This window comes from Giraffa tippelskirchi, chromosome 5, assembly GCF_054371585.1.
Source record: "Giraffa tippelskirchi isolate mGirTip1 chromosome 5, T2T-mGirTip1v1.2.pri, whole genome shotgun sequence".
Taxonomy (NCBI): Eukaryota; Metazoa; Chordata; class Mammalia; order Artiodactyla; family Giraffidae; genus Giraffa; species Giraffa tippelskirchi.
The window spans coordinates 122,680,074-122,698,970 of record NC_137279.1 but is presented as its reverse complement, the minus strand read 5'-3'; the positions used below and the strand labels follow the sequence as shown (position 1 = coordinate 122,698,970).

The 18,897-nt window shown below is 38.9% G+C and overlaps 2 protein-coding genes and 1 pseudogene across 4 annotated transcripts in view; 1 reads left to right on the top strand and 2 right to left on the bottom strand.

Annotated features, from left to right (window-relative positions):
- The window catches only part of SNX7 (sorting nexin 7), a 135,579-nt gene that overhangs the window by 106,603 nt on the left and 10,079 nt on the right, over positions 1–18,897 (top strand). The gene's annotated exons all lie outside the window — the stretch shown is intronic.
- Positions 1,003–1,673, bottom strand: LOC145507160 (large ribosomal subunit protein eL13-like). Of its 2 annotated transcripts, XM_081493098.1 has the most exons (2): positions 1,369–1,673; positions 1,003–1,227 (listed from the first exon to the last, which is right to left on the bottom strand). In XM_081493098.1, exons 1-2 carry the CDS (start codon positions 1,633–1,635, stop codon positions 1,003–1,005), a joined length of 492 nt encoding a protein of 163 aa, XP_081349224.1. In that variant the 5' UTR covers positions 1,636–1,673. The 2 variants fall into 2 exon arrangements, with proteins under 2 accessions (XP_081349224.1, XP_081349223.1); XM_081493097.1 differs by having other exon boundaries at positions 1,003–1,673.
- On the bottom strand, positions 17,755–18,633 carry LOC145504849 (CBY1-interacting BAR domain-containing protein 1 pseudogene; annotated as a pseudogene).

Here is an 18,897-nt window from a genome sequence, read left to right as displayed (position 1 = left end):
TTTCCCACTAGTAAATTTACGTTTGGGGGATTTTTTTTTTTTTACATGCTCTTTGCAACTCACACCTAACTTTATTTTTTAATGTACACAGTGTTTATCAAATTTGTTCTCCCATTTTATTTGTTGTAAGTCACCAGTGCAGGTGCTTATGATAACAGGGATAAAGACACATTACACCTCAATTCATTCTCCAGGCTCACAGTCTAGTAATATTTATCATACAAAATGATTTTATATTCATTGTATAGCTATGTAAAAATTGAATATATTAGTTTTCTAACATTTGCTAATTTTTGGAAATAGATATTTCTCAAGACTTAGAATAAAGTTTGAGGTATGTAGTCATGCATATTACCTTACATGTATGACTTGTACCACTTGGTGGTTATTATTGTTTAGTCACTCATGTCTGACTCTTTGCAACCCAGGGACTGCAGCTTGCCAGGCTTCTCTGTCCTTCACTGTCTCCCAGAATTTGCTTATTATTTTTAATCATTTGGTTATTAGCATTTAAATAAGTGTCTCACACACACAAACTAGACATTTAAATCATCTTAACTAGAACAAGGAAGCTGAAGCGCCAGTATTTTGTTCATCTGATGTGAACAGCCGACTCATTGAAAAGTCCCTGATGCTGGAAAGATTGAGGTCAGAAGGAGAAGAGAGTGTCAGACGATGAGATGGCTGGATGGCATCACCAAAGGAATGGACATGAACTTGGACAAACTTTGGGAGATGGTGAGTGGTGAGAGACAGGGAGGCCTGGTGTACTGCAGTCCATGGGGTTGCAAAGAGTTTGACATGACTGGGCAACTGAACAACAACAACAACAAACTAAAACAAGAGCTACACAATCACCTATACAAATATTAAACCAAACATTTTTTCTTAAATACTGACATGTACAATTTTTAAACCATTTGTAGTGAAGAATCTGCGTTCATTTTTTAATGTTTGGCTGCTGACAGCTTTTTTTTTTTTTTTTAAGTTGCCAATAGCACTTTACTTTTCCTTTTCAACATCTTGTTCTGTGGCTTCCTTGGCCCTTTTTGCCCGGATGCCAAAGAGCCAGACGTTGGCACGGGCCATGCGGAGACTGGCAAATGCTTTAAAGTTCTTCTCCTCTGTGATGACTCTGGCTTTCTCCTTCTTATAGACATTCCGTATGGGCATAACAGGTCCGGTCAGCTGAGTGGCCAGTTTGAGCTCTTCAGCAGAGCTGTCTCCCTTCTTGGGAGCTGAGGGCTTCCTGGGGAACAGGATAAGCTTGTAGCGATAATCCTTGAGCCGCTGCACGTTGGCCTGCAGGGACTCCGTGCACTTGTTCCGCCGCCTTGGGTCCACCGAGATCTCAATGGTCCGGACCACCTTCTTGTGGATGCCAGCCACCCTAAGCTCCTCCAGGCTGAAGCCCCTGCCGGCGCAAACCTTCATGTGGTACCTGACTGTCGGGCATCTCACCACCGGCCGGAGAGGACTGCACGCGGGGCGCGGGGCGATGCAGCGCGCCTTGGCCTGCCAGGCCTTGCGTCTACGAATCTTGCGAGCCGGCTGGTTGAACCACGTGGCCACACGCTGCTGCCAGTCCTTGTGGAAGTGGGGCTTCAGGATCATACCATTCTGGCTGGGCGCCATGGCTGCGGCCGAAAGGCCTCCTCCGAGGGCTCACGGCCGGGAAAAGCTGCTGACAGCTTTTAAGCTTCACCTGCTTTTTCCTCTCCTGCCCCATGTCTGGACAAGCTGCTAAGAGAGCCAAAAGAATGTTCCCTCTTTCAGCACTCACAGGAAGTTCAAACCGTACAACCTCCTCCCTGTGTACAGGGACTCATCTCTTAACTATCATAAAAACCAGCCAGCCTCCTTTAATCTGTCAAGCCAGTCTCCTTTCCCAGGTCTCAGGACATTTGCAGAGAGGCCTGCCCTGTTGGCCCCATTATGTGATAACTGTAATGGGGAAGCCTCATTATGTGATAACTCTTTTCATACCCTGATTGTGTGTTGTGTCACCACTGGTCTCGACATCCAAAACAAATTTGGGTTGAGAAGACTTCCTATTTATCAGGATGACTCCAACTGTATTGTTTTGCAAACCGTTTAGCCACGCCAAACTTCATTTCCCCATCCAGAGATAATAATCTAGAACTCAAGTGGAGGTAATAATCTCCAACTAACAGCCTGTTAAATGACATAGAAAACTTAGAACCCCTGCCAGAGGGAAGTAGGGGTTGAGGAATTAGGTGAAAGTGGTCAGAAGGTACACACTTCCAATTATAAATAAGGCCTGGGGATGTAATGCACAGCGTGGCAGTAGTTAATACTGTATTGTGTATTTGAAGTTGACAGGAGAGTAGATCTTAAAAATTCCATCAAGGTTTTGGTTGCAAGTGTGAGGTAATGAATATTAACTAATCTTACTGTGTTAGTCATTTTACAGTGTATAGATAGATCATTATGTTGTAATCTTAATGTTATTTATCAATTATACCTCAATAAACCTTTAGCTCTGCATATCTTTCCTCTCTTCTGTCCCTCATTCTATCCACGAGTGACATCCCACATACACACCGCATGCCCACAGAGGTTACATGTGTTAACTTGTATAATCCTTCCATACGTTGCTCTATACTTACAGTATCCTATACAGACTTCACACACATACACACACTCCCTCACAGGCAGTTTTTAACTTTGTCTTATGAAAATGAAGTCATATTATGCATACTATTTTGCCTTTTGTTTCTCATTTCACAGTATCTTGTGGAAAGCTCTTACGCACCTTTTAAATGGCTGCACAGCATGTCATGGTGTGAATCTGTAGTGATTTGTGAGCCATTTTGTTATTTACAGTTACTTACTTTGCTTCTAATTTATCAGCTCACCACAAAAAGAAACACTATACATTTTGGTTACCACTTCATATCTATAGTGCCTCTCCCCATTTCTCCAGGCCTAAGGAACGTCTAATCTGTCTTCTGTCTTTATAGATTTGTTTGTTCAAGATATTTCATGTTAATGGATCATATAATATGTGATTCTTTTTTTGTGACTGGCTTCTATCATTTAACATTAATATTGTCAAGTTTCATTCATGTTGTAGCATTGATCAGTACTTTGTTCTTTTTTATGGCCAAAAATATTCTATTGTATATGTGTGTGTGTGCAAGTGTGTTGTTGTTGTTTACTCACTAAGTCATGTCCGACTCTATGGACTGAAGCACGCCAGGCTTCCCTGTCCTTTACCATCTCCCAGAATTTGTTCAAACTCATGTCCATTGATTTGATGATGCCATCCAACCATCTCATCCTCTGTCACCCTTTCCTCCTCTTGTCCTCAGTTTTTCCCAGCATCAGGGTCTTTTCTAGTGAGTCGGCTCTTCACATCAGGTGGCCAAACTATTTTAGCTTCAGCTTCAGCATCAGTCCTTCCAATGGATATTCAGGGTTGATTTCCTTTAGGGTTGACTGATTTGATCTCCTTGCTGTCCAGTTAAGTTCAATTCAGTTGCTCAGTCGTGTCCGACTTTCTGCGACCCCATGAACCGCAGCACGCCAGGCCTCCCTGTGCATCACCAACTCCCTGAGTCCACCCAAACCCATGTGCATTGAGTCAGTGATGCCATCCAACCATCCCATCCTCTGTCGTCCCCTTCTCCTCCTGCCCTCAATCTTTCCCCACATCAGGGTCTTTTCAAATGAGTCAGTTCTTTGCATCAGGTGGCCAAAGTATTGGAGTTTCAGCTTCAACATCAGTCCTTCCAATGAACACCTGGGACTTATCTCCTGTAGGATGGACTGGTTGGATATTCTTGCAGTCCATGGGCCTCTCAAGAGTCTTCTCCAACACCATGGTTCAAAAGCATCAATTCTTCGGCACTCAGCTTTCTTTATAGTACAACTCTCACATCCATACATGACCACTGGAAAAACCATGGCCTTGACTAGACGGACCTTTGTTGATAAAGTAATGTCTCTGCTTTTCAATATGCTGTCTAGGTTGGTCATAACTTTCCTTCCAAGAAGTAAGTGTCTTTTAATTTCATGGCTGAAGTCACCATCTGCAGTGATTTTGGAGCTCAGAAAAATAAAGTCCGCCACTGTTTCCACTGTTTCCCCATCTATTTCCCATGAAGTGATGGGACCGGATGCCATGATCTTAGTTTTCTGAATGCTGAGCTTTAAGCCAACTTTTTCACTCTCCGCTTTCACTTTTATCAAGGGGCTCTTTAGTTCTTCTTCACTTTCTGCCATAAGTGTGGTGTCATCTGCATATCTGAGGTGATTGATATTTCTCCTAGCAATGGAACTCTCAAAAGTTTTCTCCAGCACCACAGTTTGAAAGCATCAGTTCGGCACTCAGCCTTCTTAATGGTCCAACTCTCACATCCATACATGTCTACTAGAAAAACCATAGCTTTGAGTATACAGACCTTTATAGGCAAAAGGATGACTCTGCTTTCTAGTATGCTGTCTAGGTTTGTCATAATTTTGTAGCTGCAGTCATTGTCTGCAGTGATTTGGAGCACAAGAAAATAAAATTTGTCACTGTTTCCACTTTTTCCCCATCTCTTTGCCATGAAGTGATAGGACTGAATGCCATGATCTTAGTTTTTTGAATGTTTAATTTTAAGCCAGCTTTTTCACTCTCCTCTTTCATGCCCATCACGAAGCTCTTTAGTTCTTTTTCACTTTCTGTCATTAGGGTGGTATCATCTGCATATCTGAGGTGATTGATATTTCTCTCAGCAATCTTGATTCCAGCTTACGAGTCTTTCAGCCCGGCATTTTGCATGATATACTCTGCATATAAGTTAAATAAGCAGGGTGACAACAACAGATATATATTTATACACACACATATATATGTATAGACATATACATTTTTGCTTATTCATTATATTTGTTTTTTCTTTCATTGATAGACATTTGGTTTGTTTTCAGCTTTGGCTATTATGAATACAGCTGCTATAAATATTGGTATGTAAGTGTTCGTGTGAACATACGTTTCATTTCTTTTGGGCCTGTACTTAAGAGTGGAATTGCTGGTTCACACCACAACTATATTTGACTTAAATATATATATATATATATATATATATATTTAAGGAGCTACCAGACTTTTTTTCAAAGTGGCTGTACCATTTTACATTCCTACCATTAGTGTATGAGAGTTCCAATTACTTTACGTCCTCATCAGCATTTATTTTTAAAATTTAATTTTATTATCGCCATCCCAGTGGATGGAATGGTATCTTGTTTTGATTTGCATTTTCTGTTGCATCTTTTATTGTGTGCCTGTTAGTGATTTGTATATATCCTTTGGAAAAATACCAGTTCAGATCCTTTGCCCATTTTTAGTTATTGAGTTGTAAAAGTTATTTGTATAATTCTAGATGCAAATCTCTTATCAGATTATGATTTGCAAATATTTCTTTTTTAGTTTCTTGATAATGCACTTTGAATCACAGAAATTTTAAATTTTGGTGAAGTTCAGTATATTTTTTTCTTTTTTTTGCTTATTCTTTTGGTGTCATAACTAAGAAGTCATTGCCAAAACAGCAGTCATGTAGATCTACCTCTAAGTTTTCTTGTAGAAAGAGCTTTAACTTTTAGATTTAGGCTTTTGATATCCACTTTGAGTCAGTCATTGCATATGATGTGTGATAAGGGCCCAATTTTATTCTTTTACGTGAGGATATACAGTTGTCTTAGCACTATTTGCTGAAGAGACTGTGTCTGTGTCATAATTTTCACTACTGAGGAACATGTAGTTGGAGCTTCTTGTATTGTCATCCTGGAAGTGGAACTCCTGGTATAGTTTTCTTGAACTGGCTGGTGTGATGTGTACTGTGATGGTTGTTGTTAGCATATGGAAATATGATTACTGGATACCTCATCATAAAGACAATTTTTACAAACAGCAAAATGATACATTTGACTTTTACTTAAAGAAAAAATCTACCCTAAAGTCTATAGGTACTTCTTATTGCACTCATGCCTTCTTTCAACAACTGCTTCTCGAAGAATACAATCCTTGTTGTTCAGTTATTTTTCCACCAAGCACATAGCCTTCAAAAAAAAAAGGCAAGGATTTCAAGTGGGACAGGCCAGTAGCCATTGTATGGAACTGGAGATAGACTTGGCATATTTTGAAAGTGGTTTAAGTCCATCTTGTATAATTGCTTCTAGCCAGGTAATACTATTTTTTTCTTTCTAAGGATTCCACCCCCTCCTTTCATTCCAGTTACCTGGAGGGAAATTTAAAATCTTTTAACCTCAACTGGATATTTAAAGTAGAAACAATTCATGGTGAATTTCTCTGTTGTTTTGACCTGAAGTCCTAGGAATAAAAAAACTTATTTCCTGTGTTGTACTTGGATGAAAGTCATCATCATAGAGTTTGACTCCTGTGAATTTTAGAGTCAGTGAACTCAGGTTTAAGATATGATTTGAGAATGTTACTTAACTTGTTTGGTTCCTAGTTTGTACTTTCCCTTCTCTTTTTTTTTAAATTGTTAGCAGTTGATTGACTAGAAAACCTTATTTGCTTCTTTTTTAGAGAACTACAAGCACACACAGACACACACTTAAAATAAGAAATTATCACTGGACATGTGTATGATCCCCAGAATATACAAATAAAAGTATTTTTCCACTTTCTTACACCTCATCCCAAGATTACTACCTTGACTAGTTTTATATTACTCTGGAAACTTGGATTTCTACTCATGCTGTCGACCATCTATTTTATAATCAATTTCTTTGTCTTTGCCTTAAACAGGTTTTAAGTTCTTATATTTTTTTCAAAACTCACAGTTGATTCTGTGCTTTGATTAATCTATTATTGATTGGATTTTTTTTTTTTTTTTTTTTTGCCTTTGGCCCAGTTTCTCCTTCGGTCTTTTTGTGATATTGTTTCAGAATTCTTATTCTAACTGACCAAAGAAAGAAACTACTTTAGAAAAAAATTGGAAATAATGGGCTTATATAACCAAGAAGGAAAAGGGCGTAACTGGTTCTGAATAGGTGTATTTCTCTTTCTGTCTTTATTTCCTACTTTGCTCGAATGGGTTGACCTCCCTTCCACCTAGTCCTGCCTTTGAAAATGAAAAAGTGAAAGTGTTAGTCAGTCAGTTGTGTCTGACTCTTTGTGACTCCATAGACTATAGCCCACCAAGCTTCTCTGCCCATGGAATTCTCGAGGCAAGAATACTGGAGTGGGTAGCCATTTCCTTCTCCAGGGGGTCTTCCTGACCCAGGGATCAAACCTGGGTCTCCTGCATGCAGGCAGATTCTTTACCGTCTGAGCCACCGGGGAAGCCCAACCTTGCCTTTTCATAAGGCTTATTCTGTGGTTCTCAAATGGGGGCCCATTTAACAGAGTCTGGAGGTATTTTTTGAAACCACATAATGGGAGGAGATACTGGCATCTAGTTGATAGAGATCAGGGATGCTGCTAAACATCTTATCCCCACAACAAAGAACTATCTGACCCAAAATGCCACGATTGCCTAAGCTGAGAATCCTGGGCTAGATTAGTGTTTCCTAGTAACTCCTGGCTCATGAGTTCCTAGATTTGCTGCTGGGAAGGAAAGAGCTCTTCTTTTCCAGCTTCAGTCAGAAAAATGGCTTAGGATATAGCCAACTCTCCCTCTTCCCCACATCCCGGCCTCAGGCCAGTCTGGGGCTGAAAGCCAGGGTGCTATTATCAATAAATCCTAGGTCAAGTGCTTGTTTTTGTACAAAGAACAGCAGGCAAGGAGGTTATTATGGTCAAAGGAAGATGCAGCTTTCATTCGGACCTCATGTTAGGTGTGCACCCTCGAAAAGAAGAACGCTGCTTTACGTGAAAGAAAGAAGAGGCTGAGGGAACATAAATTATGTCCACACTATAATTTTAAAATGAGCATACATTTTTATTCATTTAGAATTGTATAAGTTCTATACACTCATATAATTAACAATATTCTGTACTTACACCTAAATTCCTCAACAAGAAAGGACTAATGTAAAAATAGCTCTACAAGGGGACATGGATTAGAAATTGCAAGTATAAATAGACCATTAGTCCAGCACATGTAATTACATAAGAACTCAATCATGATTTTATTGGCTAAAAAATAGCACAAGACTGGGAAATTAAGAGTTGTGAGAGTACTCATCTGTTGAAAATACAGTCTTTATATTAGATTTGATTGAGCCCAGTGGATAAAATATATTCCTATATTGAAATACTACATTGAGATCCCATCAAAGCACACTGATGTGAAAGATACATTGAATGACAAAGCTATGATCCTTTCTTTTACAAATATATTCAACCAACTACATGATTATTGTAACATGAATGGTCTAATGAAGGATTGCTACACCCAAATTCATTAAAGATCAAGCTCAGCATTCTCACTGTTTCATGGAAATTTGAAAATTAAGAGTACTGAAATTAGTCTATTATGTGGAGATTTCCATGTCTCTTAAGCTAGGTTAGCAAATGAAATACGGCTTATAGACACCTTTAATTTAAATTGAAGTGACTGTGTTCATGATTGATCTCGTAATTAATCAATCTGTTCTTGGCTTCCTCTACCATGTTATATTCTGACCCGCTTTAGCAGTGAACCACCTAATTCTGGCACCTGTCACAGAAAATGTTCATGTGAAAAGCAGCTATTTTTTCAGAAACAACATCTCAAGTGAAACTTTTACCTACATACGGTACCTAATAAGCATTCACAGATAAAACAGTAGAATCAGGCCCATTTGTTTCCTTCTTCACAGGTATTTTAGAGGATACTTTAGATTTAATTTGCTGTTTTATTTTATGCAGCTTTATTTCTAAATAGAATTAGTCCTTTTTTTCTTCTGAAAATGAACAAATCATGAATTTCTTAGAACTGTCAAATGACTCGAGCCACCTGGTAGGCATGGTATGACTTCCAATTTTTCTGTCCACTGTACTGTATTTCACCAGATCTCTGAGGTACAAGCTCTTGACAAGTTTTATTTCTGTCATTTCACAGATCTACTTAGCTTGAACATCCAGAATCATGGCATTTGACAACCAGTTCTTAATAGTGTCTCAGTCAGCCTTTGTCATATGAGAAAAGAAAAGCTCCAAGGGGCATGATGACTCTTTATTTGGTTGCCCTCTCCATCTCATCACTCCTTTTGTAATCTCACTGGCAGAAAGGCAAGTCTTTGGTCACATTAGCACTGGATTTCAGTGGACACCCTCTTCAGTATTCCACTCCCTTGCCTACTCTCCCTAGAGCCTCCGAACCTCAATTTTCTGACTCATTTCATCCTGGCAGCTTTATTTGGTCCATATTAAAATGAGAAAATGAAGGATAGTTCCTATAATTTTTCTATAGCCAAATTTAATTCACATGATGAGTTATTTTGAAATGGTATTTTATTTAAAGTCTATTTATTTATTTTCAGAAATTATTTGGTTGCAATGGGTCTTCATTGCTGTGACAGCTTTCTCTAGGGCGGCTACATAGGCTACTTTTTGTTGCAGTGCATGGGCTTCTCATTGCGGTGGCTTCTCTTGCTGTAGAGTGCAGACTGTCAGCTCATGGGCTTCGGTAGTTGTTGCCCACAGACTTTAGTTGACCTTGGCATGTGAAATCTTCCCAGACCAGGGATTGAACCCATGCCCCTTGCTTTACCTGTTCTATAAAAAGACTAATAATAGTACTGTATTAATGTAGTACTGTATAAAATAATATATGTAAAGGACTGTACATATTAAGGACACAGGTTAAACATAAAAGGTAAAAACAGGATCTTAGAAGCTTTCCCAGAGAGACCTACCTTACAGCATAGGCATCTTTCCTAAATGGGAAAATCACTTTGATTGCTAATCTGAAACAGAAACATGCAACTGTTAGGTTCTGACCAACTCATAGGTAACATAGTGATCAAAAAAGCTTTCCTAATTTCTAGCTTTTTAAAAGCCAGATGTAGGATTATATCAATGTGTACTGCAGGCAGCCTAACATCAGAGAGAAATAGAAGTTGTCCAGAAACAGATTTTTCCTGGCAACTCAGTCCTGACATCTAGTTTATAAATGTAGAAATAATATTCCTTTGCATTTAATTAATGGCTTTGAATAAACTCTTAGAGTTGTTAGATGTAGAATTAAGTTCTGAGCACACTGTAAAAAAAGAGACATTTAACATTTAAAATTCTGAGCCTGTTAGTTAAGTATTCTAGGCCCCAATTTCCCATCTGTGGAAAGGGGGAATTAATCTGCCAGATTTACATTGCTAGGAAGTATTAGAATAAATTATACACAGCTGACTTTGACTACTTAAAAAAGTTTTATATCAGCTTTCCTTCGTTACTCATCCAAACACTGAGACTTTCAGTCCATCCGTGAATTCAGGGTATCCTGAGATAAAACAAGCTAATGGTCATAATTACTAAGGTGTATTATATTAAGAAAGGTTCATGGGTGTGAATATAGATAGATATAGATACACATTTAAGCTTGTATTTATATACATAGATGTGTGTGTATGTGGGCATATAGCTATGTGGTGTGTGAATGTGTATAGTGGAACGATGTGAATTAAAAATTAATGGAGCATGGGACTTCCTTGGTGGTTCACACACCTAAAGCAGGGGGTATGGGTTCAATCCATGATCGAGAACTAAGATTCTGCTTGCCACATGGCATGGCCAAAAAAAAAAAAAAAATTATTGGAGCAGAAGTCAACAGCATGCATACTATTGCTTATCTTCCTCCCATCTTTCTATGTGTTACATTTTTCCAGGTTTGAAAATGTATTTATGTTCATGTTCTTAAGGTTCTTGAGCAATGATATCCTTTAAAATAGGACAGCTATTTGTGTGTGTTTGCCATCACTTTGGCTAGTGCAGTTCTTTAAGGCTGTACTTACATATGTTCAAAACAGAAAAATTGAACTTCCACAGTTCCTGTTTCTATTTCTCTTAATGTAAGTCATGGAGATTGAAGACATTGTTTATATTTTTTATTCTAAACATTACAGTTAGGGTAATCTTTGAGTAAGATTGGAAGAACAATGCTCTTTCATTTTAAGGGAAGTCTTCACAGAAAATGCAATTAAACATCTAATCAAAGCTGGTTAAATGAGGCATTTGTTAATTATGCATAAACAATGTCCTCTTCCTACTTGAAGTATTATGATTACTGATTTTAAGATTAAATTAATATTGCTTCTAAGTGGTTTATTTAAGCAATCTGAGATTCTAAAACCTTTTGAAATACTTTGCTTTCAAATATCCATCAACCATGCATCCACTCATAGTGTTGTTCACCAATTCCACAAAGATTCCACTGCTAATAGGGACCAGATACCATCATCTGTGCTGCTGTAAATTGTTCTTTTTGTTGTTCATTCGCTAAGTCATGTCCGACTCTTTGTGACTTCATGAACTGCAACCCGCCAGGCTTCCCTGTCCTCCACTATCTCCTGGAGTTTGCTCACATTCATGTCCATTGAGTCGGTGATACTATCTAACCATCGCCTCCTGTGCCGCCCCCTTCTCCTTTTGCCTTCAATCTTTCTCAGCATCAGAGTCTTTTCTAATGAGTCTGCTCTTTGCATTAGGTGGCCAAAGTATTGTAAATGGTAATGGTAAATAAAATAGACATAACTTGCCTTCAGGAAGTTTAAGTCTAATGAGGAGAAAGACACCAAACATAAATAAAAATTAAATCTCAGTTTAATGAATGTATTAGGCTCTAAGGCTGCCGTAATAAAGCATCAAAAACTAGGTGGCTTAAAACAACAGAAATTGATTGTCTTTCAGTTCTGGAGGTTGGAAGTCTGAGGCTCTAGGGGAAAATCCTTCCAGCTGCAGCTGTTTGCTGGAAGTCCTTGGGGTTCCTGGGATTGTAGGTGAGCCACTCCATTCACTGGGCAATCTTCTCTCTGTGTGTCTTCATACTGCTTTCCCTCATTACAGCCTGTGTCCAAATATCCTCTTTTCACAAGGACACTATTTATAATATATCAGGGCCCACCCTAATGACCTTATTTTAACTTTATTACCTCTATAATGACCCTGTTTTAAAATAAGGGCTCAGTATGAGATACTGGGGATAGAACTTCAACATATGTTCTTTAGGGGGCACAATTCAACCCATAACAATGCACAATTACAAATAGTGACAAGTGCTATGATGTAGTCTGACCACCAGCAGAGAGAATAATATGAAGCATCTATTTGAAGTGGAGTAAACAGGGAAGGACTACTGAGGAATCAGAAAATAAGAATTAGCCAAATAAGTAAAGGGCTCTCCAGGTGGTGCTAGTGGTAAAGAATCTGTCCGCCAATGCAGGAGACATGAGTTCGATCCCTGGATTGGGAAGATCCTCTGGAATAGGAAATGTCAACCCATTCCAGTATTCTTGCCTGGGAAATCCCATGGACAGAGGAGCCTGGCAGGCTCCATAGGGTCACAAAGAGTCAGACATGACTTAGCAACTAAACAACAACAACAAATAGGCAAAAGGGAGTAGATGGGCTGAATGAAATGGCACATGCCAAGGTCCTGAGGTATGAAAAAGCTTGATGCACAGAAAGAACAGAAACATAGCCTGAGTGTCTTAGAGCGTAGTGAATGAGAGAAAAGGAGTCTCAAGACAAGCTTTTAACTTTATCTGAATTAAAAATTTTTTTTTTAGTAATTGTGAGTAATTACCAGAAAATACTGAGGTAAGATAGCACAACTTATAAGGGATATAATCAGTAGTTTGATGACTTCCATGATAGTATGTGTAAAAGGTGAGAACACTAGAGGATATTTGCAAGCTAGGAACTGCAAAAGAACAGGGAGAAGGAAAAGGCTGGCGTATCAAGGACAATATCATTAACGACTTGAAGAGACAGGTTGCAAATTTTCATAACCAGTGTTGATATTCAAGGTGATTTAAGCTAATCCAGTCATAGTGGTCTTTATAATATTTAATAACGTTGATGACAATTGGTAACTAACCCTGGCCATAGGCCTCCAATCACTTTGTTGACACCTCTCCTGGAGCCTTTCCTAGACTGCCCCAAATTTCAGAAATGAAAGTGTTAGCTCAAGGGATATCTGGGGCCTGGAAGTTACCTGCAATCACTCTGTTGCTTGCTATTCTCCATTCTGATTGATCTACCTATAATGCACTGGGCATATCATAGCAAGAAAAGTTCACATGTGATAAATATAGAGAGATACATATTTATGTGTATATACAGCTAGAGGTGCACAGTATGTATACATAAATGTGTTTATACACACCAATATAATTATGAAAGTTAGCTAGGAGGGTAAGCTTAAAATGTATTTATTTTTATCTGCCTTTTGGAGCCATAATCTGAAATCTTAGCCATTCACTAAAGCTCAAGAGTTGACTGGGAAGTTGTAGAGGCTAGAGATACTTGTATCTGGGTAAATAAACTGCAGCAGAAAATCCAGCAGTTGCTAAATTGGCCTTGATTCAGGCAGGTAATCCACATCCAAATTGGCCTCATTCCATAGAAAAAGATTAGAAGTCGGAGGCTCCAGACAGAGGCAGTGCCCAAAGGTGAGAAAAATAATTGCATGCCATTTCCAGGAGAGCATCCCAGGGATGAGGAACCAGATCCGCTCCATATGGGAGGGACTGGCCCACGCTGGACTCAGGGTAGGTCCTGATGTAAGTAGAGGAGTGGTACGCTTACACTGACAAAGAAGGTAGGACACATTGACTGTAATAAACAGGAAAAAAATAACTCTAATAGGTTTAAACAGAGAGGAAATATATCCTCACTTAACTAAGAGGTTCAGAAGGAGGTTAGAGCTTTAGCATCAGCTTAATCAGATAACCCCCAGCTCTGCCACCTGCTCTCACCCCTTGCTAGTGAGCACTTTGCCTGCTGGCCTTTCCTCTGCTTGTTTTCCTCATCAGGCGAAAATGATGACTTTTGGATTCATATCCACATATGCAGTAGTCAGAGGACACTGGAAGCTGTCTTCCAGTGGTTGTCTATCTTTAAGAACAGGTAAACTTTCCCCAGAATGCCCAGCAAACTTCTCCTTGTGTATCGTTTTTCTAATTTGGAAGGTATGCCCATCTTGAACCAATCCCTGTGTGTGTTTAGTAATGCAACAGTTGGCCTCGGTCTGAGTTCCTGAATTCATCCCAAACAGGGGATGGAATTACTTTTAAATCCATTTAGTCCACTCCCAACTTTATGGCCAAAAGTTATTTTTAAATTATATGGGAGTGGGCCATTTGATTAGTTCCTCTCTCAAATATCTTTGAAAGTGAAGAATCAGAAAAGGATTTGGTGCCCTAGTATTCGGGTGTGTCAGATAGAGATGCAGCACACCTATGGACACCTTATCTTTGACAAAGGAGGCACGAACATACAATGCAGAAAAGACAATCTCTTTAACAAGTGGTGCTGGGAAAACTGGTCAACCACTTGTAAAAGAATGAAACTACAACACTTTCTAACACTATACACAAAAATAAACTCAAAATGGATTAAACATCTAAATGTAAGACCAGAAACTATAAAACTCCTAGAGGAAAGCATAGGCAAAACACTCTCTGACCTAAATCACAGCAGGATCCTCTATGACCCACCACCCAGAGTAATGGAAATAAAAGCAAAAATAAACAAATGGGACCTAATTAAACTTAGAAGCTTTTGCACAATGAAGGAGACTATAAGCAAGGTGAAAAGGCAGCCTTCAGAATGGGAGAAAATAATAGCAAATGAAACAACTGACAAAGAATTAATCTCAAAAATATACAAGCAGCTCATGCAGCTCAATTCCAGAAAAATAAACGACCCAATCAAAAAATGGGCCAAAGAACTAAACAGACGTTTCTCCAAAGAAGACATACAGATGGCTAACAAACACATGAAAAGATGCTCAACATCACTCATTATCAGAGAAATGCCAATCAAAACCACAATGAGGTATCATCTCATGCCGGTCAGAATGGCTGCTATCAAAAAGTCTACGAACAATAAATGCTGGAGAGGGTGCTGAGAAAAGGGAACCCTCTTACACTGTTGGTGGGAATGCAAACTAGTACAGCCACTATGGAGAAAAGTGTGAAGATTCCTTAAAAAACTGGAAATAGGACTGCCATATGACCCAGCAATCCCACTGCTGTACATACACACTGAGGAAACCAGAATTGAAAGAGACATATGTACCCCAATGTTCATCACAGCACTGTTCACAGTAGCTAGGACATGGAAGCAACCTAGATGTCCATAAGCAGACAAATGGATAAGAAAGCTGTGGTACATATACACAATGGGATATTTCTCAGCTATTAAAAAGAATGCATTTGAATCAGTTCTAATGAGGTAGATGAAACTGGAGCCTATTATACAAAGTAAGCCAGAAAGAAAAACACCAATACAGTATATTAATGCATATATATGGAATTTAGAAAGATGGTAACGATGACCCTATATGCAAGACAGCAAAAGAGACCCAGATGTAAAGAACAGACTTTTGGACTCTGTGGGAGAAGGTGAGGGTTGGATAATTTGAGAGAATAGCATTGAAACATATATATTACCATATGTGAAATAGATCGCCAGTCCAGGCTCGATGCATGAGACAGGGTGCTCAGGGCTGGTGCAATGGGATGACCCTGAGAGATGGGTTGGGGAGGGAGGTGGGAGGGGGTTCAGGATGGGGGACACATGTACACCCATGGCTGATTCATGTCAATGTATGGCAAAAACCACTACAATATTGTAAAGTAATTACCCTCCAATTAAAATAAATTAATTAATTTAAAAAAAAGATAGAGATGCAGACACCAAGACAATATTAGAAACATCAAAGATTTATGTAGGATATATCTATAAGAGATAAAGGGTCGAGGAACAGAGAAAGGCTTCAGAGTGCAATGTGGATCTAAACCTAAGAGGGGGCAGGAGAGGAAACGGGCCTCAGGACACAGTTCAGCCCTGAAAAAGTCAGGCCAGAAGGGAGCCCAGGGCAAAGACAACTGTTGGAGAGTCTTGTGGGCAGAAATAGCCCAGCTCTAGTCCCTCTGCCAGGCTCAGTCACTGGCTGTGAGCAGCCCAGGGAAAGCATCTGGAGATGTCTGCTAACTAGGCTTCTCATAGCAGGTCAGCGTTTGGAAGATCGATGTGACACACTTAGCTGCTGTGTAAAGGACTGTCAAGCAGAGTCCTTCTTCACTTTTCAGCTTCTGGGACACATAAAAAATAAGATTTTACCAAAGTTTATTCAGTGACAATGATTAATTCTCTTACTCTTTCACTTAGAGGCATCTTGTTAAACAGAAAGATTTGGGAAAATTTAACTATTGCTAATTTTAATAACACTTGGCCTTTGAGATAAATTTTGATTAAGTGCATTAATCTTACGTATGTTGACCATATCTTTGTCATAAGTTCGGAGTTAAGACTTAGCTCGTATGTAAATGTCTGTCATATGACCTAACTGGCAAAACCAGCCCTCATGGTCAAATCAGTTAGACTTTCTGTAAGAAATCCTTTCAATTCACAGAAACATATAAGTTTGTATTTTTGTGGTAATCATCTTCTTTCTGAATTTTAAGATAGTTACCTGAGAGATACGTAATAGATGCAAGGATGGGTCCACAAAGATATACTTTGTAAATCCAGCATACATGTAGTAACCTATTTATTGAATGCCATTCAAAATTTCTACTCCAGCTTTGCCATGGTCCTTTGGTAAATATTAGACTACTTTCTTATTGAGAAGGAAATGGCAACCCATTTCAGTGTTCTTGCCTGGAGAATCCCGTGGACAGAGAAGCCTGGTGGGCTGCTGTCCATGGGGTTGCACAGAGTCAGACACGGCTTAAGCGATTTAGCAGCAGCAGCAGCAGCAGCAGACCCCTTTCCTACTGGTGTTTGTTTTATTTAGTTAATATGAGTGTTCTAGTCATGATGCCAACAGGGGGGTTGTTATTCTAAGTTCTAAATGTGATTTCCTCACTTGATACTGTGATGCAAAAATGCATTTCATAGACTATTTGCAATCACAGATTATTTCTTCAAACCAAAGACACTTTAGCTCTAAGGAGCTTAAATACTGTTGTATCTTCAAAGTCCTTTGATAAAATCATTAGAAGAAAAGAAGGGATTCACAAGTGTTTTTTCCGTGCTCTCCAAACCCCACAGCACTCTACACGAGATTATTCCCAGATTGTCTCTGACTCCGTATACAACCAGTTCAACTTTTGATTGACTTCGTGAGTCAGTTCAGTGAAACGACCTGTCAGTTTCACATTATATAATGGTCTAACCAATTTAACTGAATTGCTAGGGAGTCTGAAGCAACCAAGCAATCAACCCAGGCAAAGCAGTTAAAGTGATTTTACCTATAGGTACAGTCTGAGTGTTTGATATGAAGTTCTGTAAGTTGGCATGGTTTATCTACACAAAAATTATGTTTTCTTTACTGTAAAATATCCCTATTGTTTTAGCCTGTATATTCTTCTAAAGTTAGGTTTACATAGAAACATCCTGAATTTTATTTTTTTTTTTACTTATTTATATTTTCCTTGGTCAGCATAAATTTCCTTTAATAATTTCTCCATTTCCAGTAGGATTTCATTTTGAGGTTCAACATATCAAACCAGTATAAAGTTTTACAGTTTTAGTAGATCTGGCTTCCCAGTTATTTAAGATATAAAATGGAACTGCAAAGTTTACTTAAGAAATTTAATTTTCTTCTGTAATGTCTGTCATCCTCCTCTTCATCAATTATCTTCTGCTTGTCTATCATTTCTTAGTCGACAGGTAGACACCTGTCCTGTTCCAGATAAATACTTAGCTGACAGGAATTTCTGAAGAGATGCCTTTGATTTGCTCTTACGAGATCTAAACAAGGTAAATCATCTGGTGGATCCAGAGAATTTTGGAAAACCTCCAAGTCTTCATTGTCTTTTGTATGTTTTGGTAGACAGTGGTATAGACCTCTGAAGCTTCACTGTGAAATAACATTTCAATAATGATCAATTCTGAAAACATAGTCTTTATATCCTTTATTTTCTGCTTTTCAAAATTGTCAGTAGTTTCCTCCAGATGATGAGTTGTTCAGATAGCATCCACTGTAGCTCTTCGTAATTCAGTTTCTGCCTGTGAAATAACATGTCATTCAGGTGGGTTTCTCTGATATGTTCTTTCTAGCTAAGTTAACTGTTTAGCTTCTTGATTCCTTGCTGTTAATATTGCTTTGAGTCATCTTATTTTATTTTTACAATGGTTCCATAAGCTTTCAAAGGTTCAACTAATACTTCGACTTCAAGTCTTTCAACTTCTGCCTCTCAATAATCCTGAAGTCTGGCAAACTCATCAGCAAAGTTTTTCAGACCCTGCTTGAAACTTGGGGTGTCTGTAAAGACATGCACATTGATATCATTCACCAGGAGTTCTGCTTTGTGTCATAGTCTGGCAGTTTTCTGCACGTAAGCAGCAGAGATTTGGCACAGCTCCCCAGAATGCTTTTCCACATTTGTGACAGCATCTTGTAATCATCTGGTTTGAATGTCCTAGTTTCCCAAGCTGAGTCTCAACATCTTGCCTCGCGCATGACTGGAGACTCTGGGCTGTGGCCTAATGACAGGGGCTCCAAGGCACCCAGGCCCACCCTGAATCTTAAGAAAAAATAAATGTAAAATAAAGAATTTCTAAATTTATCTTTGTGGTTGGTTTAGTCACTAAGTTGTGTCCCACTCTTGTGATCCCATGGATGATAGCCCGCCAGGCTCCTCTGTCCATGGGATTTTCCAGGCCAGAATACTGGAGTGGGTTGCCATTTCCTACTCCAATAGTCTATTGAAAAGGACTCTAATTTGGCAGTAAAAACCAAAATTAATACACAGTACTTTAACAGATATCAC

Bases quoted from the DNA above. Each gene is read 5' to 3' on its own strand.
- LOC145507160 (XM_081493097.1), bottom strand. From the start codon at position 1,635: ATGGCGCCCAGCCAGAATGGTATGATCCTGAAGCCCCACTTCCACAAG.